Source organism: Gopherus evgoodei, chromosome 3 (genome assembly GCF_007399415.2).
Source record: "Gopherus evgoodei ecotype Sinaloan lineage chromosome 3, rGopEvg1_v1.p, whole genome shotgun sequence".
Taxonomy (NCBI): domain Eukaryota; kingdom Metazoa; phylum Chordata; order Testudines; family Testudinidae; genus Gopherus; species Gopherus evgoodei.
In genome coordinates this window covers 16,403,639-16,431,155 of record NC_044324.1, presented here as the reverse complement: position 1 = coordinate 16,431,155, position 27,517 = coordinate 16,403,639, and the positions used below count along the sequence as shown (strand labels likewise).

At 42.4% G+C, this 27,517-nt stretch overlaps 1 protein-coding gene across 1 annotated transcript in view; it reads left to right on the top strand.

Annotated features, from left to right (window-relative positions):
* KIF13B (kinesin family member 13B) overlaps positions 1–27,517 on the top strand; it is a 227,320-nt gene that overhangs the window by 77,635 nt on the left and 122,168 nt on the right. Inside the window, exons 3-9 of the mRNA XM_030555191.1 lie at positions 8,563–8,575; positions 9,228–9,288; positions 14,117–14,209; positions 14,907–15,087; positions 15,584–15,671; positions 17,402–17,536; positions 21,971–22,083. Coding sequence (XP_030411051.1) covers positions 8,563–8,575; positions 9,228–9,288; positions 14,117–14,209; positions 14,907–15,087; positions 15,584–15,671; positions 17,402–17,536; positions 21,971–22,083 — 684 coding nt within the window. The remainder of the gene's footprint in view (positions 1–8,562; positions 8,576–9,227; positions 9,289–14,116; positions 14,210–14,906; positions 15,088–15,583; positions 15,672–17,401; positions 17,537–21,970; positions 22,084–27,517) is intronic.

The window sequence follows — 27,517 nt, the reverse complement described above, 5'->3', positions numbered from 1 at the left end:
GGTCCTGACATACTTCTCTTGAGGTAGGGGAGGTGGATTAGGTGTTGGAAAGATTGATAGTAGGAATTTCTTGTAATTTATGTGGGCTTTTTCTCCATGTTATGTTTGTCATATGATTTGCTCTTCTCCCCCAACCCTCTATCTTGACTCACTAATTGTTACTGTAACTTAACTTTGGAACAACTTTTACAAATTGCCCGAATGACTAAATGCTCTGATCCCATACATTCAAGCACTTTGATACCTTGGTCTCACTAAGCAGCAGCAACAGATTGGAAACTGAGGGCTTGTCTACATCACAAAGTTGCAGCGCTGGTGAGGGGGTTACAGCGCTGCAACTTAGGAGGTGTACACATCTGCAGGGCATCACCAGCGCTGCAACTCCCTGTTTGCAGCGCTGGCCGTACTCCCGTTTTGTCTTGGGTGTAGAGGATCCAGCGCTGGTAATCCAGCGCTGGTAATCAAGTGTAGACACTTACCAGCGCTTTTCTTGACCTCCGTGGAATAAGCAGGTATCCCAGCATACCTGAGGAAGCCTCTGGTAATCAAGCTGGTTTCCTTCCCCGGTTTGCTCTCGCGTTCCCCGAACCCCGAGCAAGCAGGTCTCCTTCCCTGCGGTTTGCAGGGGGGTTCGGGGAACGCGAGAGCAAACCGCGGCGAAGCTGGTCTCCTTCCCCGGTTTGCTCTCGCGTTCCCCGAACCCCGAACAAGCAGGTCTCCTTCCCTGCGGTTTGCAGGGGGGTTCGGGGAACGCGAGAGCAAACCGCGGCAAAGCTGGTCTCCTTCCCCGGTTTGCTCTCGCGTTCCCCGAACCTCCGTGCAAGCAGGTCTCCTTCCCTGCGGTTTGCAGGGTGGTTCGGGGAACGCGAGAGCAAACCGCGGGGAAGCTGGTCTCCTTCCCCGGTTTGCTCTCGCGTTCCCCGAACAAGCAGGTCTCCTTCCCTGCGGTTTGCAGGGAGGTTCGGGGAACGCGAGAGCAAGCCGCGGCAAAGCTGGTCTCCTTCCCCGGTTTGCTCTCGCGTTCCCTGAACCTCCGTGCAAGCAGGTCTCCTTCCTTGCGGTTTGCAGGGGGGGTTCGGGGAACGCGAGAGCAAACCGCGGCGAAGCTGGTCTCCTTCCCCGGTTTGCTCTCGCGTTCCCCGAACCCCCCTTGAAGCCGCCCAACAGCGCTGCAGTGTGGCCACATTTAACACCACTTGCAGCGCTGGTTGCTGTAAGTGTGGCTACTCTGCAGCGCTGGCCCTATACAGCTGTACTAATACAGCTGTAACAACCAGCGCTGCAAAATTTTAGATGTAGACATACCCTGAGCCACTTACAATCTGAATGTTGCATTCAGCACTGGTTTAGGAAGTGGCCTAAAGAAAAGGAATGTGATTCTAAGATGCTGCCAAAATGAGCAAAGATAACTTTTAAAATGTCACTGCTGATGTCAGGTTAAGTAGATGTAAACTTTAAACATGATTTAATTTTCTGAGATTAGTAATTTTAACGAATGGGAATAAGAAATGCAGGAATCTAATCTCATAGGCATATACTCTGACCCCCAATGTTGGAAACTAGGGTCTCTTTTGATTTGATACTTAGTGTGCTAAATATCTGTGTAACCTGCCTTCTCTCATTTCTAGTGAGACTAGGTGCATGTGGGTCAAGAATCACATATGATGCAAAGATTTTAGGTTCAAAATAAATGGTTATGCAGGGCTGCAAGTCTTTTATCATTCTCAAACACACAGATTCCCCTGCCTACAGTAAATAAAACTAGTAATAAACAAAACTGTCTGGTGTAACAATATATTTAATAAATATAGATAAATTTAGATAAATGGGTATGGAGTTGCTAGGATTTAGTTAATTAAAGATATAAAGAATTTGTGTAGCACATTCACCAAGCTGTAGCATACTCGCTCTAAAGTCACTCCGATGCAGAGCAGTTACTAATACCTAAAAGTAAATGTGAAAAAAACCTCTGCTTATTAATTTGAGACAACCTGGACTATCTAAGGTACATTTCACTGTTTTATGTATAAGCACAGTAGCACCTGATCACCACTCCGTTGCGCAAAGGTTCTGAATCCCACTGCATTGAAGTTGATAATCTGTGGATTCAGGGTTTTTTTGCTCACTATATGGTCTTCATGACAGTGCGCGCCAACCTCATTTTATGCAAATGATTCAGCCCATCTAATGCAGGAAGACAAAAATCTCTTTTGGTCTTTATTCACTGCAGAGCTAGCCTGTGTGCCTGGAGCATCCCCATAGCAAAGCCCTACCCATGTTACTGTATCCTTGCAGTTTCTGCACTTGGTCGTCAGAGTCTGGGGGCATAACCAATGATTGTTTGTGCTGAGACACTGTTGGTTTTTTCTCCAGTCGATTATGTTAGTTGCAGGAGAACATGTTGGTCCTCCAGGAGGAAGGGCATTGGAGGACTATCAGCACCAGAGTGATTTTTTTGTTTTTTTTTTGGCCTGTCTCTTCACTGCAAAATATCTGGTTCCAGCCATAGCTGAAGTGGAGCTTATGCTCTAACCTATCCCCCCCCAGCTGAGTAAACTAGCCCAGGCTTAAAGCACTCCAAACCTGGATCAGATGTTTTCTATGTGCATGGTGGGGGAGGGAGATGGGGATTGGTTGGGGGAGGTTGCGCTAAAACCTGAGTTAACATTGTAATGTAAGCAGTGGTGAGCTGGAGCCGGTTCCCACAGGTTCCCAAGAACCGGTTGCTGAAATTAGACCTCCGTGGAGAACCGGTTGTTAAAGGGCCAAGGGGTGAGCAAAGAACTCCGGTCTGTGGGCCAGATCATCCTGTTGCTCCCAGGAGTCCCAGCTGGGGAGGCTGAGGCTCTCCTGGCCCTTCCCCCGCTTCCCCCCAGCTGCAGCACCAGCTGGGCAGCTCAGCTGAGCTTGGGAGTCATCCTGCTGCCACTTTTTGAGTGACCTGGCAAGATGGGGGGGGGGTCCTGCTGCAAGCTCCAGGGCTGGCCAGAGGGGAGGGGGCAAGTGGGGAAATTGGCCTGGGCCCTGCAGGGGCCCCTGACCCCACGAGGATGTCTCCCCCGGGCCCTCCCATGCTTCCCCCACCTCGAAGAGCCGCAGCATGGCCAGCAACTGGGCAGCTCAGTTGGGCAGCTCAGTTGAGCTCTGGGCCGCTGGCGAGGTAAGGGGGCTGCAAGCTCCAGGGCTGTGGGGGTGGCAAGTGGGGCGATTTTCCCCAGGCCCTGGCCCCACGAGGATGTCTACCCTCAGCCCCCCTGCAGAGCTGCAACATGGCCAGCAGCTGGGCAGCTCAGCTGAGCTCCTGAGTCGTCCTGCTGCTTTGAGCTGCTGGCAAGATAAGGGGAGAGGGGGCTGCAAGCTCTAGGATTGCCGGGGAGGGGCAATTGGGGCAATTTGCAGGGGAGCCTGGCCCCACGGATATGTCTCCCCCTGCCCTGGCCCCTCCCCCACCCACCCCTTAAATCAGAACATTTTATAGGGAACCGGTTTTCGCAGCTCATCACTGAATGTAGGCCTATTCTTGCATATGCTTCAACAACATTGCAACTGATACTATCTACAAATTTAGCTGTGAAACTTGTTTGACTGCTCTTATGTCTCTTCCTGCTCTGCTGCATGTGTACTCTGCTACTGCAGCATTGGATATCTTAAAGCTACACGCCACAAACAAATATTTAATTTAAAACAGAGATATAGAGATAAGGGTTTATAGCTGTATAGATTTCTCTGTGCTGGATTGTAGTGTGACGCAGTATAATGCAAGAATGCAAAGCAAGCTTGTAAATGAATAGGCTACTTCAAATAGTAAATGATGTGTCTTATGAGTGGAACTGACATGGAAGGAGCAAAGAAGAGGTCCAGTCATGAAGACAGTCTTGAAGTGAGGATAGGGAATTCAGTGAGTGTACAAGAACAAAATTGGAGTGCCCAGCCACGGGAAAGTATGGCAACGTGGACAGAGGGGTATAGAAAACTAAAAACGTGTCGGTTTTTTTTTTTTTTCTTTTTCAGGGAAATAATTCCGTGAGTTCTGGTAACTGCAGAAACAGCTCAAACTATGCTCTAGAGCAGTGACTTCACTTTCAAGAGTCTGATTTGTCTTGTGTACTCCCAAGTTTTACCTCACTTAAAAACTACTTGCTTATAAAATCAGACACAGAAATACAAGTGTCCCAGCACTTTATTACTGAAAAATTGCTGATTTTTTCATTTTACCATATAATTATAAAATACATCAATGGGAATATAAATATTGTACTTACATTTCAGTGTATAGTATATAGAGCAGAACAGACAAGTCATTGACTTCATGAAATTTTAGTTTGTACTGACTTTGCTAGTGCTTTTTATGTAGCCTGTTGTAAAACCAGGCAAATATCTAGGGGAGTTGATGTACCCCCTGGAAGACCTCTGCGTACCCTCACGGGTAAATGTACCCCTGGTTGAGAACCACTGCTCTAGAGGTCTGAAGTCCACAGAGCCAGGGCTAAAATTATGGCTCCAAACTTTGGTTTCTTTTCTAGATGCCTATGTATACTCTGAATGCAGTATACTATGGTCCTATGAGCCGTTCTCAGTAGGTAGTGAAATATGCTTTCTGTTCTTTGATTTAGGTCTTCTCTTTAGGTACAGCCAGATTAACAGTAACGAAGGCTACAAACATTACAGGATATAATGTGCATATGCATATCTCTGAAGAGAACAAGATGCTTATTTAGTATCAAGCCTTTAGTCCATATTAAATTTGATGTTTTATGCAGCCTATTGTAATCCCGATTCTGAAAACTACAGATGTAGTGTATGACTTCTGAGATTATATCCTTTATTGCTACTTTAATCCAAACACTGAATAATATGTGCTTCAACAAGGCCTGAAAGTTTAAGTACCATGTGATAACATAATCTTGCCTTGAAATTCAAGACAGGTTAAAACAAACATAAATGCTTCTGGGTTTACGGTAGAGTCATTTCTTCTCATAAATTCAAACTCAGTGTTCAGATTTGCAAAGAAAGTGAGAAGTTTTGGGTGGCCCCCTTTAGAAACCCATTATGCCTTTAGTGTAAATAAGAGTTCCTACAAAAGCCTATGAGGAATCTCCAGTAAAATAGCGTACAGATTTTAGAGGCCAGAGAGCAGAACTGTAAATGTGCTTTGTTTACTTTTGAACATTCCAAAATCTGTTATGAGGATTCTAGAGGATCACTCCCCATAATTTTATGCCCTCTCTCTGATCTTGAATCAGTTTGTCCTATGTCAGGCTCCCCTATCTCTGACCAACTGAAGAGTGATATAGGGTGACAAGTGCCACTATCTACCCGTGGGTCTGATCATGCTTCCTGTGATGAACTCTATATCTAAGCTTTGATTTTTGTTTGGCAGACAAACTGTTACTGCTCTCTTGCATTATTATCTTGTTTTTGGTGCATATTCTACTGTAGCAGGAGTGAGTAATTCTCTTGACTTGAACATGCACCAACCTGCCAGAAGGGTCACACTGACTCTGCTCCTGACCCAAGGTTGCTGTCACTGCTGCTTGGTCGGAACAAATGCTAATATTTGATCTGAACCAGAGCCAGATAGAAAAGTTTTTCTCCATGATGGACTGATAAGCAAACCTTCATTCTTTGAGGCAGACCCAGTGACACAAAAATAACCATGAATCTAAATTAGCTTCCCAGCCCAAATTGACCAGTAAAAATATATAACTTATTCTCATCTCATTACCCGTCCCTTCCCTGCCAAAAGAAATAAACGTGGTGTGTCAGAACAGCTTTCTGATTTCATTTGTGAGGTTCTGGAGATAAGGAGACTGGCTGTTTCCAAAGTTGTGTATTTTCTATACTTCTCAAGTCTTCTGTATAGTGGGTTGTGGGTGGGGGAAGAGTCCTTAAATTGATGCCAGTCTACATATTTACATTTTTTAATCTGATGGTCTTATTTACTATATTGAATAATGTGGTACAATGTTTTCTGAATTGACCAACCTTCTTGAAAACATTTATACCATCATTTCTCCCCTGGAGAAAAGTGCCAAGAAGAGTCACTCTGGATCTTGTTGTTGTGTATAAAGCCCTTAACCTAAGTCTGAGACACCTGGGAGAGTGCTCCTTTTCTCCACTCACCCTTTCAAGGCAACCTAGATCGGCTAGGTTGTTGATGGATTCTTGAGACTGAGATCAGAACTGGGTATAGGTAAAAGCTACCTTTGGTTCATGGACAGAGGCTGTGGGCTTGGCTACACTTGAGAGTTACAGCGCTGGTGGTGGCTTTACAGCGCTGTAACTTACTCCCCGTCCACACTGGCAAGGCACATACAGTGCTGTATCTCCCTGGCTACCGCAGTGCATGTACTCCACCTCGACGAGAGGAATAAAGAGAACAGCGCTGGGGTGCCAGTGTAAACAGTGATTAATCTTACTACACTGTAACTGACCTCCGGAACCTTCCCATTATGCTTTGAAGTAAAGATAACACTCTTTCTTTTGTTGTGATGCCTCTCTTCGTTTTGTTGTGAACTCGGAGCTGCTTATCTATCTAAAAAACAAACACAGCTATTGTTTGCAGTGAATGAGCAGAGGCAGGCAGGGGGATCCCTTTGGAATGCCCACAGCTAGCGTTTGCTTGAGGAGAGAAGCAGCACGGCGGGGGCGAGGGGAGAGTCCGTTTCGGAGCAGCTGCTTATCTGGTCTGTGAGGAAAAAAAACAAAGAAGGCTATTTGCATTTAGTAAATGAGAGAGCGGTGGGGGAAGTGATTGGAACTTGCAAGGCAGGGAGCTGACACAGTGTCAGTTCCAAAAATCCACTCTCTCTGTCTCCCCCACGCTCTCTGTCACACTCCACCCCACCCCCTTCTTTTGAAAAGCACATTGCAGCCACTTGAATGCTGGGATAGCTGCCCATAATGCACCACTCCCAAAAGCGCTGCAATTGCTGCAAATGTGGCCACACTGCAGCGCTGGTAGCTGTCAGTGTGGCCACACTGCTGCGCTTTCCCTACACAGCTGTACGAAGACAGCTTTAACTCTCAGCACTGTACAGCTGCAAGCGTGGCCAAACCCTGTGTCTATACTTAAACCTGTACAGCACTTCAGTGTAGACGCTTACTACAGTGGTGGGAGGGGTTCTCCTGTCACTGTAGTTAATCCACCTCCCTGAGAGGCAGTAGCTAGGTTGACAGAAGATTTCTTCTGTCAACCTAGTGCTGTCTACATTGCGGATTATGTCAAAATAGTCGTGTCTTTCGGGTGTGGATTTTTCACACACTTGAGAGACATAGCCAATATATGTTTTCAGTGTTGACCAGTCCAGAGTCTGTGCAATTCCTTCTTAGTCTGTCTGCTAGACTTCATTTGCAACTATTTTCACGGCTTACTAAAAGGCACTTCTGTTTTGGTATTTATAACTAAGGCCCTACCAATTTCATGACTGTGAAAAACATGTCACAGGCCGTGAAATAAGGCCTTTCCTGGGAAATCTGATCTCCCCATGATTCTGGAGGCTCCTAGCTGCTAGTCCAGGCTGGGCTGAGGAGGGACAGGACTTGTTCTTCTCCTGCACGGTCTCTCTTGGTGAGGAGATCAGACATACCTCCAGAGGCAGCACAGAAGTGAGGGTGGTAGACCCTCACTCCTGCGCTGCAGCAGCCCTGGAACTGGGCTTGGGGCTCCCGCACTCCCCAGCTCCACCCCAACCCACGGCTCCTGCTGTGGCTCAGGGCGCCTGGTCATGGGGTTTCTGACCCCTGCGGCTCCCGGAGTCCCGATGTGCTAATCCACCACTGGCTGGGGCTAGCAGCTAGGAGTCCCTGGCTGGGGTGCTCACAACTACACAGGCAGATCGGCTTCACATCCATCTCTGCAAGCCTCCTGCCACTGCAGGAACCTTCGGGGCTGCTGCGCAGCTGTGAAGGCATCTCAGAACTGAGGTGGCAACCCCATGAACCCTCTGTAACCGCTTTGTGACTTTCCCCTCCCTCCCCCCATGATCACCTTTTGGGTCGGACGCCCATGGTTACAACATCGTGATATTTCAGATCTAAACAGCTGAAATAGTGAAATTGACAAAATTTAAAACCCTCTGAATGTGAAATTGACCAAAAATGGACCTTGAATTTGGTAAGGCCCTACCTGTGACCATATTGTCCCCATCCCTATTTGTACTATCATAGTGCCTACTAGCCCTAGTTATTGACAAGCACCCTATTGTGCTAGGTATGTCCTGAGAGACTTCTGCCCCATTTTGTTTTATGGTTAGCTCCTTTAAGAATTAAGCTTAGTTTAATTTGAATTTTTTTTTTTAAAGTTAGGTTACTGTGGAAAATATCCCAGATGCTGCTTTTGGAAAGGGTGCTTCATAAGCTTTAGTTCCTATATTTGAAAGTGATTTTGAACTTGAAGCTGAAAGGGGAGTTATGGGGAAAGTTGAAGTTTCTAGTTAACATGTAATCTTCAATTTCATGTTTAATTGGTTGTATTATCATTAACTGTATTTTTGTCTGTTTTTTTCTTACATGTGCCCCTTCTCATTTGTCCCCTGATGATGATTCCTCTGGGAACTGCAGGAGCCAGCCAAAGGTAAGTTTTTGGTTTCACTTTAAACCAGTGTTGTGAAAAGCTGTGGTATATTACTTGTTCAGCCTTCAAATATCCAAATATTTACTATCTTTTTAAAAAGTGCAGTTGATCAGCTATTGTTTCTCAAAAGAAAAACAAAAAAACTCCAAACCACACATTCCTCAAAGAATCTCCTTGCTGCAGAAGACCATTGCGTATGTCTAGCCAAAAAATGAGTCTCAGAAACAAGTGAGAGCATAGTTGCGTATTAGGCATTGAGGACTGTGAATGAGTGAGCTGTTTGTTTTAAAGCATTTTCTGGTCTCTTCATTAGAGCAAACCCATTGCTGCTGATTTATGTTCCTTTCATTTTTTTGCATTTTATATGCACATGCCTCTTATCTCCTTTTCCCACCTTTAAAAATGTAGTTTATTGGCTTGTTTATATAGTCATGACTTATTGTTTTAAACAACTTGTAAATAGGACTGATAGAATAAACCATATAAAAATTACAGTAAAGTAAATTAGCTTGAATTTGATTAAGCACAAAAATAGAAAGCAAATAAAGGTGTATACATCAGCTAACCATCGCTAACAAAATAAGGATAAATTTTTTGGTTTGTTTTGACTGTAGTTTTGTATAAGATGTCCTGTTGGTTTGTTTTACTACAGGTGTTTGCTTACGATCATTGTTTCTGGTCTTTGGATGAATCTGTAAAAGAAAAATATGCAGGTAATATTTACTGTAGTTTTGTGATTGCACTCTGTTTACATGACAGCTATGAAAAGGAAAGTATCTAACGTCTGTTCCTGGAAAGATAATGCAGCAAATAATTAAGAAATCCGTTTGCAAACACCTAAAAGATGATGAGGTGATAAGGGACAGTCAGCATGGATTTGTCAAGAACAAATCATGTCAAACCAATCTGATAGCTTTCTTTGACAGGGTAACAAGCTTTTTGGATGGGGGGAAGTGATAGATGTGGTATATCTTGACTTCAGTGAGGCTTTTGATACTCTCTTGCATGACCTTCTCATAAACAAACTAGGGAAATACAACCTAGATTGAGCTACTGTAAGGTGGGTGCATAACTGGTTGGAAAATTGTTCCAAGAGGGTAGTTATTGGTTCACAGTCATGCTGGAGGGGCATAATGAGTGGGGTCCCTCGGATCGGTTCTGGGTCCAGTTCTATTCAATATCTTCATCAATGATTTAAATAATGACAGAGAGAGTACACTTATAAAATTTGCGGACGATACGAAACTGGGAGGGGTTGCAGGTGCTTTGGAGGATAGGATTAAAATTCAAAATGATCTGGACAAACTGGAGAAATGATCTGAAGTAAATAGGCTGAAATTCAATAAGGACAAATGCAAAGTACTCCACTTAAGAAGGAGCAATCAGTTGCACATATACAAAATGGGAAATGACTGCCTTGGTAGGAGTACTGTGGAAAGGGATCTGGGGCTCATAGTGGATCATAAGCTACATATGAGTCAACAGTGTAATGTTGTTGCAAAAAAAGCAAACCTCATTCTGGGATTTATTAGCAGGAGTATTGTAAGCAGGACACGAGAAGTAATTCTTCTGCTCAATTCTGCGCTGATTAGGCCTCAACTGGAGTGTTGTGTCTAGTTCTCAGTGCCACATTTCAAGAAAAATGTGGACAAGTTGGAGAAAGTCCAGAGAAGTGCAACAAAAATGATTAAAGGTCTAGAAAATATGACCCATGAGGGAAGATTGAAAAAATTGGGTTTGTTTAGCCTGGAGAAGAGACGACTAAAAGGGGACAGGATAACAGTTTTCAAGTACATAAAAGGTTGTTACAAGGAGGAGGGAGAAAAATTGTGGTTCTTAACCTCTGAGGATTGGGCAAGAAGCAATGGACTTAAACTTCAGCAAGGGTGGTTTAGGTTGGACATTAGGAAAAACTTCCTAATTGTCAGGGTGGTTAAGCTCTGGAATAAATTGCCTAGAAGGGTTGTGGAATCTCCATAATTGGGGATTTTTAAGAGCAGGTTGGACAAACGTCTGTCAGGGATGGTCTAGATAATACTTAGTCCCACCTTAAGTGCAGGGGACTGGACTAGATGATCTCTTAAGGTCCCTTCCACTTCTGTGATGCTATGATGATTACAATCCTATATTTGGCAAGGGGAAAAGACCATATGGCATGGAAAACCTTTTCTCTATGTGGTTGCCCATTGTCAAGAGAGAAGGCAAAGTCTAAAACTGCTATCTTAATCCTTCCTTCTTTCTAGTCAAACATAATATTTAGAGTAGTGGCAGCCAATAAACATTCATTACAATCTATATACAGTATAGGTAATTATTGATGAATGTAACTAATTTGCTGTTTTGATTCATACAAATATCTCCATTAAAATACTTAATCCAGATATATGAATTAAAAGATTTCTATTCCTATTTCTGTCCATAATTTGAGGATTAATGCCAAAGTTCACCTTTGTGGTAAAGCTTGCCCCCACTCAGGCCAGTTCAGCAACACATGAGTAATTTCGCTGTAGTACCTTTCAGAATTGGGACCTAATTCTTTAGTGGTTTAGGTTGCAGTGGTTTAAAAGGTCCAATCCTGCTCCCACTGAAGTCAGTGTGAGTTTTATTGATCTGAATGGGAGCAAGACTGGGCCTTGTACACGCAAACATAGGCCCTGATCCTACAGTTCAGTGCTGTATGTGAAGAAAAGCTCTTAGATACTTTTGAAAATTTTACTCATAGTCTGTAGTCAGGCAAAATTCCTGTTAAGTTCAAATGGAATCTTCTGTGTGTGATTGAAGAGCGGGCCTTAAATTTATAGCAGTACAATATAACTAAATTCATGGACCACTTTGGTCATTGAGTGAAAGACATTTTTCAGGGAAGGGGAAACTTTTTGAGGGAAGAGTTCTGAATATTTGATGTATGATTTAAAGTATCTTGCCATCTGTCTGTGTGTTGTATAATTATTGGAATGACACATTCGTTGACAGGTTAACATGACTTGTGGATGGAGGGAAGCAGTAGATGTGATACATCTCAAATTTAGTAAGGTTTTTGATAACTGTCTCACACGACCTTCTCATAAACAAACTAGGGCAGCATAGCATAGGTGGACAAATGATTGCAAAATCGTACTCGAGAAGTTCCTGAGTGGGTTCATAGTAAAGCTGGAAGAGCATATCGAGTAGGGGGCATCTCAGGGATCTGTCCTGGTTCCAGTTCTAGTCAATATCTTCCAAAATGATTTGGATAATGGCATCGGCAATACCCTTACAAAGTTTGCAAATGATACCAAACTGGGAGGGATTGCACATATTTTGGAGAACAGGATTAGACTTCAAAATGGATCTTGACAAATTGGAGAAATGGTCTGAAATAAATAGGATGAAATTCAATGAGGACAAATGCAAAGTACTGCACTTATGAAGGACAAATCAGTTGCACAAATACAAAATGGAAAATGACTGGCTAGGAAGGAGGACTGCAGAAAAGGATATGGGGGCTGTATATGAATCATCAGCAAAATACTGTTATAAAAAACTTATCATTTTGGAATGTATTATCAGTAGTGTTGAAAGCAAGACGCAGGAGTTCTTTCCACTCTACTCAGCACTGACTAGGCTTCAACTAGAGCAGGGGTAGGCAACCTACGTCATGGGTGCCAAAGGCGGCACATGAGCTGATTTGTAGTGGCATTCACACTGCCCGGGTCCTGGCCACTGGTCCGGGGGGCTCTGCATTTTAATTTAATTTTAAATGAAGCTTCTTAAACATTTTAAAAGCCTTATTTACTTTACATACAACAATAGTTTAGTTATATATTATAGACTTATAGAAAGAGACCTTCTGAAAACGTTAAAAATGTATTACTGGCATGTGGAACTTTAAATTAGTCAATAAATGAAGACTCGGCACACCTCTTCTGAAAGGTTGCTGACCCCTGAACTAGAGCATTGTGTCCCATTCTGGGCAGCACATTTTGGGAAAGATTTGGAGAAAGTCAAGAGGAGAGGAACAAAAATGATTTAAGGTGTAGAAAACATGACCTATGAGGAAAAATTGAAAATATTGGGCTTGTTTAGTCTGGAGAAAAGACGACTGAGGGGGTACATAACAGTCTTCAAGTAGGTAAAAGGCTGTTATAAACAGGAAGGTGATAAGTTGTTCTCTTTAACCACTGATGGCAGGACAAGAAGTAATGAGATTAAATTGCAGCGTGGGAAATTTAGGTTAGGCATTAGGAAAAACTTCCTAACTGTAAGGGTAATTAAGCATTGGATTGAACTACCTGGGGAGATTGTGGAATCTCCATCATTGGAGGCAAGTTTCAGAGGGGTAGCCGTGTTAGTCTGGATCTGTAAAAGCAGCAAAGAGTCCAGTGGCACCCTATAGACTAACAGACGTTTTGGAGCATGCATCCGACAAAGTGGGTATTCACCCACAAAAGCTCATGCACCAAAACGTCTGTTATACTATAAGGTGCCACAGGACTCTTTGCTGCTTTTACATCATTGGAGGGTTTATTAACAGGTTAGACAAACCCCTCTCAGAGTGGTCTGAGTAATACTTTGCCCTGCCTCAGTGCAGAGGACTGAATTAGATGACTATCAAGGTCTCTTCCAGTCCTAAATTTCTGTGATTCGCTGTATTACTGCTTTAAACAAATTGACAAACATCAGAGGGGTAGCCGTGTTAGTCTGGATCTGTAAAAGCAGCAAAGAGTCTTGTGGCACCTTATAGACTAACAGACGTTTTGGAGCATGAGCTTTCGTGGGTGAAAGCTTGTATCTTGCATCTGAGGAAGTGGGTATTCACCCACGAAAGCTCATGCTCCAAAACGTCTGTTAGTCTATAAGGTGCCACAGAATTCTTTGCTGCTTTTACAAATTGACAAACGTTCCTTCACTCTAGTTGGAAAAGAGGCAAGCAAAAATGTTAAGGGTGGCTAGGTATTACAGTAGAAAAACTATCCTATATTTTGCTGATCCACATGCCTTGTACTGTAATTCTCTCCAACATAATTACGCTCTCTTCTCAGCAAATATTTAATAACAGTGATATGGCAAAGTCTATTGCTATATTTTCACTTATTTTACAGAATATTGTAAAGTACACTTCCTAGTAGACCATGAAGTATTACCTTAAATTTAAAATTAAACTGCAATTGTCAAAATAAATGAATAAGGTACATTTTGTGGGTCTTTCTTTGTTTTGCTGATGCACCCAATTTTGTGATTGTCAATAGGTGGTAGTTGAGGTTCTAGTGGGTCTGTGGATTGCTAGTATTGTGTTCATAGAAAACACAGATACAGAACCAGTTTCTGGCTTAATTTGTAGCACTATAAATAAGGAGTAACACCACAGACTTCAGTGTAGTTATTCTAGATTTATATCCATTGTCCCTCTCTCAAACACCCTACTATCTAATTGAGATACACTATGAAAGATGTAAATCTTTCATACAGTTAGTTCTTTTCGCCTGATTTGGAGTCTGAAGGGCATGACTGCAAAAGCAATTGTTATTTTTCCCTGAACGTCAGCTTTTATTTTATTTTTAGGTCAAGATGTTGTTTTCAAGTGCCTTGGAGAGAATATTCTTCAGAATGCCTTTGAGGGCTACAATGCATGTATCTTTGCCTATGGACAGACTGGTAAGTCATTGCAGAGTGTAAAAAGTGCTGTTGATGAGAAATGTGTTGTGACAGAAATAATTGTTCTTGGGCTAGATTTTGACATTGCTATATTGGGAAAAACCTAGCAATGTAGATAAGATGTGGGCTTTTTTCTGTTTGTTTTGTTAGGGGGCTGAGGTGAGAAGGCATTTTGGAATAACATTGCTAATTTCTGGTGCCCTGCTACCCTGCTTTCCCACGCTGTGGATAAGTGTCTCCTGAATGTTCTGTGTTCATGGCTGTGTCCTTGGGTTTGTTGTATCTTTATATTCTGTAATGGAAGATCCCTGACTCTGCATTTAGATAGTCATTGCTCATCATTTTTTAATTTGATAAACAAAGATGACTTGGCTCATTCAGTTGGCTTACTTGCACTGTGTAGGTATAAAACTCAGGTAGGAATTAAATTGACGTCCATGATAAGGATGCATCTCTCTAAGTGCTTTCAATCAATTTAAGTAGCTTGGCTTTTCCTTTTCAGCTTGATTTAATAAGTAGGCTGCCCTTTTTACTTTGTCCTTTACTTGGTGTCTTGGTTCCTTTATATCTAGAAAATTGTGTTTAAAGAATATTCAGTGAAAAGTTCCAAACCATTCTTTGCCCTTTACTTCCCCCTTATTCCCATCACCTAAAAAAATCAGTTGTAAAAGCACTAACACTAGTTTCAAATGCACAGGGTCTGGAAAATCTTACACAATGATGGGTACAGCCGACCGGCCTGGATTAATCCCGAGGCTCTGCAGTAGTCTCTTTGAAAGAGCACAGAAAGAGGAAAATGAAGAACAGAGTTTCAAAGTGGAAGTTTCCTACATGGAGATTTACAATGAGAAAGTTAGAGATCTCCTTGACCCCAAAGGGTAAGCAGTATACATATAGAGGATGCTTGACCTCGGACAGTGTAACATGATCTTGTTTCCATGAGCTAAGGCTGACTTCCTACCTTGCCCTAATGGACTCCCTCTCAGGCATAAGGGTACAAGACTTATCCCTGTTGTGGGATAGTGTTGTCTTCCTTCTGCCCCCTAGACCCCGACAAATAGCTGCTATATTATTATTTAAAGGCCTAATATGTGCCAAACACTTACTGTCATGCTCACATTGATTTTCATGAAGTGAGGTATGGGGAAATGCCAACACTGTATGTATGGACAGGTGGTTTGTTTTGTGTAGTGCACTATAACACTAAACCATTCCTGCTTTGAATGCTAGAGGGCCTCGTCATCTTGTCTATTGCTTTGAATGGTAAGTTGATAAAAATTGTGGTTTTACTAAAAACGTTATTGTACTCGGATTACTTGGATAGCTGCACTTTTATAAGTACAAATCTTTTTCTTTCTTTTTTTTTTTAAACAGAAGCCGTCAGTCATTAAAAGTTAGAGAGCACAACGTCTTTGGTCCTTATGTAGATGGACTATCTAAACTGGCTGTCGCCAGCTACAAGGTAAGGGACAATTTTAGGGACGGAATAGATCTTGAAGCTAGTAATTCTTATAGTCACTGCTCAAGTGTTGTTTATAGTAGCGAGATTATTTTTATATTATGTTTCTGTAATTAAGGGATTAAGAGAGAATATGCTTAAAGATATCCCTTATGAAAGTCCTAAACATGTGAGTACCGCTCTTACCACCTAACATTGGGACGAGGAAAAAAAAAAAGAAAACGGGAGATTTACAAGGCTGGTTTAATAGTTCTTCTTTACCGCAACCTTAACTTGTAGTCTCAGTAACCTAGGCTATACAAACAAAAACAGTTTGGACATGTAACAGGCTCACAGGGAAGGTTGGTGCATTGCCTTTGCTGGAGAAAGTAAAGACCAGATACCCAGCTATGTGCTTTGAGGCTTGGTTAGGTCATTTCATCTCTCTGTACCTCCATTTCCTCAGATGGGAACAGAGGATTAACTAGTTAGTATTTGTAAAGCACTTAAGATCCTTGGATGGAATGTACTGAATAAAGGAAGAGTATTATTAATAATCATGTAGCAACCCTATGTTCAACCTAAGTAATTCAGATTCTAAGGATTGTGCAGCACAATGTCTTCGTGAAGCTGTTTGATATGCTGTCAGAAAAGCTAGTAAATATAAGATGGAATTAGAGAACTCTTATGCCTCTAAGCAGACACATTTGCAATACAGAGGGTGGTTCATGAGTACTGTTATGAGCACCCTGTTAATTCTTCCAGTCCTTACTACTAGTTTCTATAAATAAAATTATTTCATATACATTTTCCATACACACTACACAGCAGTCTTGCAAAATTCCACACACACAGCACAGGAAAGCATTGTGGTTTTGTTTTGCTTTTTCCTTCCCCAGCATCATCCTGCTAAAGGTTGGGTGAATAGATTTTGTGTAGGGGCAGAAAGTCTGTGACCTGTGACCATTTTGTAAGATTGATGTACAACATACAGCTCCTATGCCTCAGTGTCTCTGAGGCCACTGATGAATTATGGCATTCTAGGACTTCCCAAGCTTTTGTCCAGGAGAGAAACATCATAACCTGTTCTGTTGATTGTTTTGCTTTTATAAAATTTAACGTTCTAGGCATGAATTAAAATGCATGTTAATGAAAAGCTCTGACTACTGAGTGAGCTAAAGTGCTGCAGTATTGGGGGGAAGGATAGCTCAGTGGTTTGAGCATTGGCCTGCTAAACCCAGGGTTGTGAGTTCAATCTTTGAGGGGGTCACTTAGTGATCTGGGGCAAAAATCTGTCTGGGGATTGGTCCTGCAAAGCAGGGGGTTGGTCTAGATAACCTCCTGAGGTACCTTCCGACGCTGCTGATCTATGATTTCACAAATGAAATGCCATTTTACTTTGTTCATTGCAGTAAATTAATGTTTTGTTCAGCCAGCCAACCAATAAAAAGGAATACAGTATCCCCTACCTTGAGACCCAAATAAAGTTAACGGATAACATACAAATAGTGATATTGTTTAAATTGAGTTAGGCTCAGTGACTGTTTACTGCTTACTCTTTAACTTAAAATAGCACAATGTTGTGATTTAATCTTTAGAGACTTAAACAAAAAAAAATCAAACCCAGGGAGAGAGTTGTCTATTTTACATTTAACAAAATTATTTTTACTATCTGTTGAAGTAGTTTAGTGAAAGTAATGTTTGTGCAGATAGTGCCTAGTACATATTATTAAAGGCCTTACGATTTTATTTAGGACATAGAGTCTTTGATGTCAGAGGGTAACAAATCTCGAACAGTGGCTGCAACCAATATGAATGAAGAGAGCAGTCGGTCACATGCAGTCTTCAAGATCATCCTCACACACACACTGTATGATGTACAATCAGGGGTAAGTAATAGTGGGAGATTTGCAGGTAGAGACTTTGACCTCTGATGTCTAATCCAAGCTACAGATTCTAATCATGGCTTCTGTAATGTTTCAACAGACTGCTGTGCTTGTGCACATATGTAATGAAGCTAGGTTTTTCTAGATGTTTGGATGGACATGTAAGATTGAAATGTGGCTTTTGAAATGCAATGATATAAGGATGCAAGCCCAAAGCTGCGGTAGATTTAATGAGGATTCCTCAATCCTACTATCTGAAGCAATAAAACATGTATTTTAAAACAAGAGTTTGTAATATAGATTTGGGGGCTAGATGGAAAGTAAAACTTTTGCAAAACTGACTCAATATCCTCCAGATCCCTCCTTAAAGCACCCCTTTGCCACGGTACCTATAAAAAGCTTGACTACGGTCAGGCTCCTGATGTGCTGAAACCAGTGCCTATCACTCTAACCAGTATTGTCTGTTTTTTTGTACTTACCTATTGGTCAGTCTGTATCCGTTGCCTCTTTTCTTATATTCAGATTGTAATCTCTTTGGGCACAGACTTGTTTTGTGCTGTTTTTACTGCACCTAACACAGTGGGGTCATGTTCCATAACTGGGGCTCCTAAGTGCTACAGTAATACTAATGTAATAATAATAATGTGGGGGAGTGGGAAACTGAAGTGTTGGAAGAGTATTTGAATGTAAAACTGGCTTTGTCCTTTACGAGAAAATATTTGATGGAGATATTTTGTGATGGTAGACTTCAGAATGAAGAAACCTTTGTGCAGGTATGAAGATTTCAGGTTGTAACTTTTTCATGGACTATTTCCAAATGTATGTTTGCTGAAAATGTTGCAAAGATTTCACCTTCTCAGTCAGGAATACTTTCTTTCCTTTAATTTTGTTTACCTGTTTTTGATGAGAAAAGTATTTTCCGTTCCGTTTTCTTAACCTCTGCAACCTAGCAGTGACGGCATAACAAATTTAACTTGAAAATACAAAAATTTGAGAGAACTTTTGCAGACAGACTTAAACAAGTTTGGTTAATCTTATTAAGCCACATTTGTCTTTTTCCTGTTAGCCATATGGCCTTTCTAAAGGCAAAGCTAAAAATGATCAGGTAACCAGTCTTGAGACAAAAGGAATTATGAAGCTTATCAGTCCCCAGGAGTCAGTGAAATAATCAGATGTAGGAATAGAGAGCATACTGATCAAATTTTCAGATAACACAAAGCTGGAGGTGAGGGGGTTGCAAACACTTCAGATGATAGAGCAAAAATTCAAAGGGATCTTGATAAATTGGAGAACTGGGCTATAGACGACAAAATGAAATCCAGCGAAGACAAATGTAAGGTGCTACACTTAAGAAAAAACAAATGCACAAATACAGAATGGGGGATAACTAGCCTGGCACCTGCCCTGCAGAGAAGTATCTGGGAGTTGTGGTTGGTCAGTATTTCAACATGCTGCTGCAAAAAAAAAAAACAAACCAAATGCAATTTTGGGTTGCATTAACAGAGACTTAGGATGCAAGTCACAGGAGGTGATGGTACTGCTGAGTAGACCTCAGCTGTACTACTGTGTCCAATTTTGGTCACTGCGGTATAGAAAGGATGTAGAGAAACTGGAAAGGATCCAAAGGTGAACGACAAAGATGGAATGCAATCTGTATGAGCAAAGGCTGAAGGAACTGGGTATGCTTAGTTTGGAAAAGAGGAGATTAAGGGGGATATGATAGCGATCTTCAAATACCTGAAAAGCTGCCAAAAAAAGATGGAGAAAAATTGTTCTCTCTTGCCCCAGAGGACAGGACAAAAGTCAATGGGTTCAAATTACAGCATAGCAGATTTAGATTACAGCTCAGGAAAAAATTCCTAACTGTAAGAGCAATAGGACAATGGAGCAAACTGCCTAGGGAAGTTGTGGAAGCCCCTTCCCTGGAGATTTTTCAAGAAGAGGCTGGCTAGCCATCTGTCATGGTTTGTTTAGACACAAGAAGTCCTGCATCTTGGCAGGGGGTTAGACTAGATGACACTTTTGATCCCTTCTAACCGTATGGTTCTATGAGTCTGATTCTATGAAAAGTGAGAAATGTAATGCCAGCTGAGCATCCAACATCATTGATCAAATTCTCCACTCACTTTGAGGAGAGTGTGGAAAAACAAATTATAATGAATTTAGCTTAAATGAGTTTTATTCTTTGGTTTCACACATACCTCCAATTTGCATCCCCCGTCCCCCCAAATGTGGGAGTGTGTGGGATCTGGGAGTGATGGGTACAAGGCAGGAAATAGGTCTTTTCCGCTTGTGCTCTGTTTGCAGCCCCCATGGTTAATGGCTGAACAAGGAAGAACCAGAAAAAAAAACAAAAAACAAAAACTACTAATCACATTCTATATTTTTTTGTTGATTAAGCTATTTTGGGTTTTAAATAAGGGTTTTGTCCCTCTCAGCTCCACTGCTTTTATCTGATTCCCTCGATGAAATTTGAATTCTGGGCATATTTTACCAGTTTGTTGTGGAAATATGTCACAGATTCAGTGTTATGACTCCACTGCTTTATCTAATATGGGTTCTTAAGTGTGTGTGTGTGTGTGTGTGTGTGTGTGTGTGTGTGTGTGTGTTCACTTCACCTGCATAATTTAGTGAGATTTTGTCTGTCTTATATTTGCTGACTATTGAGTGCCTGAAAGTGGTATTCATCTCAACAGCTGATCTATACAGTAGTGTTTCCCCCAAAGTGCTCTCCAACTCCTGTTCTCCATTTCCTTATTTCTCTCTCCTCACATCTTTAATTTTTTTCTTATTGTCTAACCATTTTCTCTTTTTCATTCTTTAACTCCCCTCATCCCCACCCACCATGCTATATTTCTCTCTCAATTCTATCTTCCCCCCCAATCTCCAGATCACTCTCTTTGCTAAGTCACACTCCCTACAAAGCTGTACTTTTCATGGTTCTCTAGTTTTTCTGTTGCTACATTGCATTTCTGGTTTCTTTGATGCTTCTGGTTAGGCTTGGCCAAAAATAGTTGTTTTGCTTTCCTCTTTCCCTTCTTGTCCTCCAGTGACCACCCTGCTGACTATGCAGCTATATGAATTTCTGAAACACTGGGCTTCTAGCCTGGCTTTTTTTTTTCTGCTGTCTTCGGGTTCTGAAATTAGATGATCCAACATGCTGTGCTATGAGATAGAAGTGCAACGTGCTTTGAGACAAAGTTACATTTTCAAAAGTACCTATATCTCAGTGGAAAAAATTAGCCTTCCCCCTCCCCCCCATGAGACACAGGTACTTTTGAAAATGTAATTATACTCTTAGCACTTGCATACTACGGTGATGGGAGCTAAGGAACAGCTTAAGATATTTATTAATTTAAGGGAAATCAAAATCCCAGGCTGAATGTTTGAAAAATTTATTTTTGTTCCAGCTATAACTGGCAAGAGTAATAAGAATTTATGATAAAATTTCTGTTTGGGTTAAAGTTGAGAGTTGAAAGTTTTTTAATCAGCTTGAAATTCCTTCTTTAGGGAGAAGATCTTTGGGAGGGATGTCAGAAAGTTTCCCTGTCATCTTAGTATTTTTGTAAATATCTGCCCTTCGTAAAATGTGGAATTATTACATACTTCCTGCTTTGCTCATTCTTATTTTCAGAGTGATGCAGTCTGAGCACTGGACTGGGAATCAGTGTCAAAACTGAGGGGCTGTTTGTGCTACAAGCACTACAGCAGCACAGCCATGGTACTATAGCTACGTTGCTGTAGTGTGTGGGTTATTTATGTCGCTGTAGTAAATCCACCTTCTTAAGAAGCAGTAGCTAGGCTGATGGAAAAATTTATTTGTCAACTTAAAGATGTCTATAGCAGGACTAAAGTCAGCCTGTCTGTCTCTCTCAAGGGTAAGAATTTTTCAAACCTCTGAGTGGCATAGCTAAGTCATCCTAAGGTTTAAGTGTACAGCAGACCTGAGATTGGCATTCAGGAGTCCCTGACTCCCACTGTCTCTTTGGACAAGCAAAAGTTTTCTCATCTTGAAAATAGGAATTGAATTAGAGATGTTGCCCCTGATTAGATTGAACATCCTGATCTGTGACTCCTGGTCCATTGCCTGTGTTCCCTCTTCCCACTCTTCTTGCTTTATACCTGTCTGATACTGGCTGCATTCCTCCTTTCTGGTACTTAGGTGTCCAGCCAGAGGTCTTGGAGTTCTTGATGCATCCCACATTACCACTTTTGAGCAGCAACTAAAGTAATAGAAGGATTATTTTTGATTCAAAACGCTGTTTTAATGTTTAGTACTTGTTATAATATTTATTTTAAAACGTGTCAGATAAAAGGTGGGAAGTAAGGAATACAACCTGCATTCTTGTTTGAAAATGTGGCAAACTGTGAAACTTAACTAGAAATGTGAGTGAGTAAAATCTTTTAACAGTAACTCTTCTCTTGTCCGTTCCTCAGACATCGGGTGAGAAAGTGGGCAAATTGAGTCTGGTGGACTTAGCGGGCAGCGAAAGGGCAACTAAGACTGGTGCTGCAGGTGACAGGCTGAAGGAGGGAAGCAACATAAACAAGTAAGGCTTTTAATGATTTTTCTGGCTGCTGTTTTTGTTAAAATAGGCAATAAAGGAAAGCTACATCAAACTTCTAATGCACTGTTTAATCAATAAGATTTTTGCAAGGTACGTGTTGTAACTAGTTCAGGCTTTTCTGAGGTTGTTTTGTATTTCAGTGTTATTTTTATAGAAATTCTCAAGTGACACATTTTAAGTATTTAAGATGTGTTTTATGCTGGTTTATACTCCCTGCAACAGTTATGCATGTAATTTGTGTTGCAAGGACATGATTATAAAGGCTGAAAACTTTTTATCTTATGAGTTTCTCACATAGAAAATTGATACATTGCTAAGCAATGTAGCTTGTTTTGGAAGAGAATATTAGTGGAAATGCCACTAGCTAACTTTTTTTTTATAGCTGCTTTTTTGGAAAAGCAGGGTCTTGCCTTACTTCTGACACTCCTGCACTTGCAGTTATCTTCAGAAATAGAGACTAATAATTATGGCAAATTGATGCAAAAGGGGACTAGATGGAGACCACCAAACTAAATTTCATTTGTCTGAAGTGGGTGTTGGATGGGCAAGGGCTGTTACTGCTTTAGGTATTTGTTATACTGAAGATGTAGGTACTATTCAGATAAATATTAATTCCGTGAAACTGAGATAAAGTTACACTACTGAAATAACAGTGGTTGGAAGGCTTTTGTTCTTCTTTGAGTGATTACACATGCATTCCACTCTTGGGGTGTGTGTGCCATGAGCACAACGGTCAGAAATTTCCCCCTTGGCACTACCCATCAGACCAGCTCAAGTGCCCTCTGCTGCCACACAGCACCACATGCACCCTCGATAATCCATATATTATTCCGTGTTAACCAGAAACTTCTGTTCTTAAACTCTGTACCGTTCTTTTTTTTTTTTAACATCATCTTAATAAAGGCAAAGCCACTCCTGGCCCCCTCAGTTCCTTCTTGCTGCCCATGACAGTTGTTAGAATCTGGTCTTGCTTTAGCGAGTTCTCAGTGTGTTTTTCTTGTATATAGTTACCTAGTTACATAGTTCTTGGTGTGTGTTAGTGATAGATAAGTTTGTTTAGTATCCATTAGTTTTTTTCTCAGTTCCCCAATTTTGGGGTTCCGTTTGTCAGTACCAAGGAATTCCTCAGTCCCAGGCTTCAGGCCCTGTCTTTCTTACTCAAAGCTGATGCCTACGAGCAAGCTGCGCTCTAGTTCTTTAAAGTGTTTTGGTGAGAGTCACATTAGGGATCTGTGCCAGATTGATAAGGACCTCAAGCCAAGAACCAAAAGAGATGGAGAGGCCATGCTGAAGTATCTTTTGATGGAGGCTGCTCTTAGCACACCTTCAGAGTCTTCTCGGTCAGAGAGGGTACTGAGCACTTTGGCATGTGTGAGCAGTACACCTCCATTGCTGACTGAGTCCCAGCACCGCTCATCCTTGTGGGTGCCCAGGAAGAAACAGAAGCCTTCCAAAGACCTTGCTGAGAGAGGTAGATCTCTGATCCCTAAGTCTGCCAAGAAGGGGGCAAAGTGTTGAATAGAGTGCAATCAAAATTGAAGCACTCTTCCACTCGCTTTTTGGATAAAATGGCACCATTGATTCCGGCATTGAGGCAGACAACATTGAGTCCAGGGCCCAGCGCGGCACATTTATCATCTGCAGCATCATCTTAGTCTCTTGTGTACTGGTCAGTTACTGTTCCAGTACCATCCATGCCAGAGGCATTTGCAGCTGCAAGGAATTTGTTGAACTTACCGGCGCTGCTGTCCCCAGTGGGGCAGGAGATCTCTCCTACAGTATAGGTAGACTGTTCAGCATCAGCCTCTTCAATGCAGCACTCAGTATCAAATCAACCTCCCATGTCCCTAAGCTATCATCTGTCTTTACCATCCAGAGGGAAGCCAGTGATGATGGCTCCTCTTTGTTCTTCTCTTGGCAACAATCTCCCAGCACCAACTGAAGTGGCCCCTCCATGGTCAGGAGATGCTGATTCTTCTTACTTGGAGGTTGGCTCTTATGTCTCTCAGCCACAGTGTGTGGCTCGCCGCTCCTCTCCTATACTTTATCAGCGAGGATACTGTGGAACAACTATCAGAGGGGGCCCAGCCTTAACCTGTGCTAGCTTCCTCCCATCCCCCCCACACACCCCATTAAGCAGTTCCTCAGGAGTGTCTTTACCCCCTCCTGATGACTGCGGGGCTCTCCAAGAGATCCTAAAAAGGGTGTCCTCAGCATTGGACATTCAAATAGAGAAGTTAAGGAGTTTTCTCACTGCATCATTGACATTCTGGCCCCAGTTATGCCATCTCAGGTGGCACTACCAATTGATAAGGTGATTTTAGCATCCATCAAGGTTCTAGAACATAAGAATGGCCATACTAGGTCAGACCAAAGGTCTATCTAATCCAGTATCCTGTCTTCCGACAATGGCCAATGCTTGGTGCTTCAGAGGGAATGAATAGAACAGGTAATCAAGTGATCCATCCCTGTCGCCCATTCTCAGCTTCTGGCAAACAGAGGCTAGGGACACCATCCCTGCCCATCCTGACTAATAGCCATTGATGGACCTATCCTCCATGAACTCTATCATATCCTCCCCCCACCCCTGTCCCCACTTAGGCCTGGGCTACACTAGCAGGGTGTTCAAACTAAGATATGCAACTTTGAAGTATCTTAGTTCGACTTACCTTGCCGTCCTCACGGCAGCGAGTTGACTGCCGCAGCTCCACCGTCGACTCTGCGTACTCCTCCTATCGAGGTGGAGTATGCGCATCGATTAGCGGATTGATTTATCGTGTCCAGACGAGACGCAATAAATCAATCCCCGATACATCGAGCACTACCCGCCAATCCGGCGGGTAGTGTAGACGTACCCTTAGTCGTCTCTCTTCCAAGCTGAAAAGTCCCAGGCTTATTAATCTCTCCTCATATGGAAGTTGTTCCATATGCCTAATCATTTTTGTTGCCCTTTTCTGCATCTTTTCCAATTCCAATATATCTTTTTTGAGTTGGAGTGACCACATCTGCATGCAGAATTCAAGATGTGGGCATACCATGGGTTTATATAGAGGCAATACGATATTTTCAGTTTCATTAACTGTCCCTTTCTTAATGATTCCCAACATTCTGTTCGCTTTTTTGACTGCCGCTGCACATTGAGGGGATGTTTTCAGAGAACTATCCACAATGACTTCAAGATCTCTTTCTTGCATGGCAACAGCTAATTTAGACCCCATCATTGTGGCTGTGGCAACTCCTCCCACATCAAAACAAGTGGGAAGGAGCTTAGATATTATGTTCCCTCACAAGGCTTTGAGCATTTTTATTCCTACTCCTTTCTGGGATCGCTCATTGTCTCAGCTGCCAAAGAGAGGGAAGTCATGGGGCTGCAGGCCACTATCCCTGAGCCAAAGGGTGCCAAAAAGCTGGACTTATTTGGCAGAAAACTTTATTCTGTGGCAAGTGTAGAATTGCCATCCAGCTGGCCTTATTGGGCGATATGAGTTTAACATCTGAGATGTTGTCCTGAAATTTATGGAAAAGTGTCTGAGGACACTAAACAGGAGTTCCTTTCACAGGTGGATAAAGGGAAGTTAGTGGCAAAAATATTGCTTCAGGCTGGTTTGGATGTCGCTAACTTGGCTGGTAAGATCATGGCCTCTGCCACAGCCGTGCTCTTGGTTACAGTCTTCAGGGCCCCAGGAAGCTCAGCAGGTTCATCCCTCTTTCCAGCTCAGACGGATTATATACTTCACAGCTTAAAGGACTCACGGACAACTCTGAAGTCATTGGACATGTATACTCTTGCCCCTTCGAGAAAGCATTTTTGTCCTCAGCAGTCCCGCAAATACCCATTCTTGCACCTCACCAGTACCTGCTGAGGAAAAAGAATAGGAATTATAGGTGCAGGCCAACTCCTTCCTCTCCTGTTCCTCCTGGTCCCTCTAGGTGCCCAGGGGGTACTAAGCACCCGTTCTTATATTTCAATCGAGGGTGCCAGATCAGGCTTCCTGATTCTAGTCTCTTCTTCCCCTTTGTTTGCAAGCCATCTCTCCTATTTCTTCAGTGCGTGGTCCCAAATTACTTTAGACCAGTTAGTCTTGTGTACCATGGAAGTAGGATACACTTTGCAGTTTGTTTCTCTCTGTATTCAGGGATCACACTCACTAGGTGCGCCTCCTTCAGGAGGTTCAAACTCTCGTCTGGGTGGTAGCCATAGAAGAGGTTCCTCAATGTCACAGAGGAACAGGGATTTAATCCTGCTGTTTTATAATACTGAAAGCAAAGGACATCTCAGGCCAGTTTTAGAACTACATCAGCTCAACAGATATCTTAAAAAAAAAAAATTTTGTATTATGTCACTAGCTTCCATTTTCCCCCTCTCTGTATCCTGGAGATTGCTATGCTACCCTCGACCTAAATGATGCCTGTTTCCATCTGAGGATTTATCAAGACCATAGGAAGTATGTCAGATTCTTGGTAAACCAATCTTTCTACCAGTTCACAGTGCTGCCTTTCGGCCTGTTGGCAGCTCCCTGGATTTTCACAAAATGTATGGGACTGGTAGCTGCCTTCCTGGGAAAGATAGGAGTGTATATCTATCTCTATCTGGACTACTGGCTTGCGAGAGGCCATTTCAAGATTCAGACACTATAATTCTTATCCAGTCAAATTGTAAGGCACTGGGACTGTTGAGCAACTCAGAAAAGTCTGTCCTCTCACTCATTCAGAGGACAGAGTTTATAGGGGCTATACTGGATGCGCATGCACCAATCAAGAGTGGAATGGATATGTGCAACACATCTCCAAGAACAACAGTTACAGAACAGATAAGGAAGCTGCTTTTTCGGGTAGTATCCCTATGGGTGCTCCACTGTAAGTGTGCCGGCATCTTTGCACTGTTGATCAGACAACTTTGGTAGCCGTCTGTCCCATCCATGCATGCACTGCTCCTCACCTGCCACTAAGCTAGCCAGCATGTGTGAGCAATCCCTCCGCAGTTCCTTCTGAACAGCCCCTGGCAAGGATGGAGCTTCAGCTGTCCATTCATGGATCTTTAACTCCCTTTAGATTTGCTAATTTTAGCTTCCCTTGAAGCTTTTTTTCATTGTTACTTCATTTGTATTTTTGTTTGGCCATGTCTAAAAGAAGAAGGAGTTTGCTTCCCACCAACGCTGGTGGGGGTGAACCCCCGGACAAGGGTATGCCCGGCTCCCCGGGGTTCAAAAAGTGCCTCAGTTGCGTGGAATCTGTCCCAGTGACTGATGGACACTCGCAGTGCGTTCACTGCCTGGGAGAAAAGCGCATTCCACAAAAGTGTGACTTGTGCTGGCAGCTGAAGCCTAGGTCCTGGAAAGACAGAGAGTTAATTCTCAAACTCCTGCTCATGGAATCAGCCTTTCAACCCCTGAGTCCCTGCAGGAACTCTCACCAC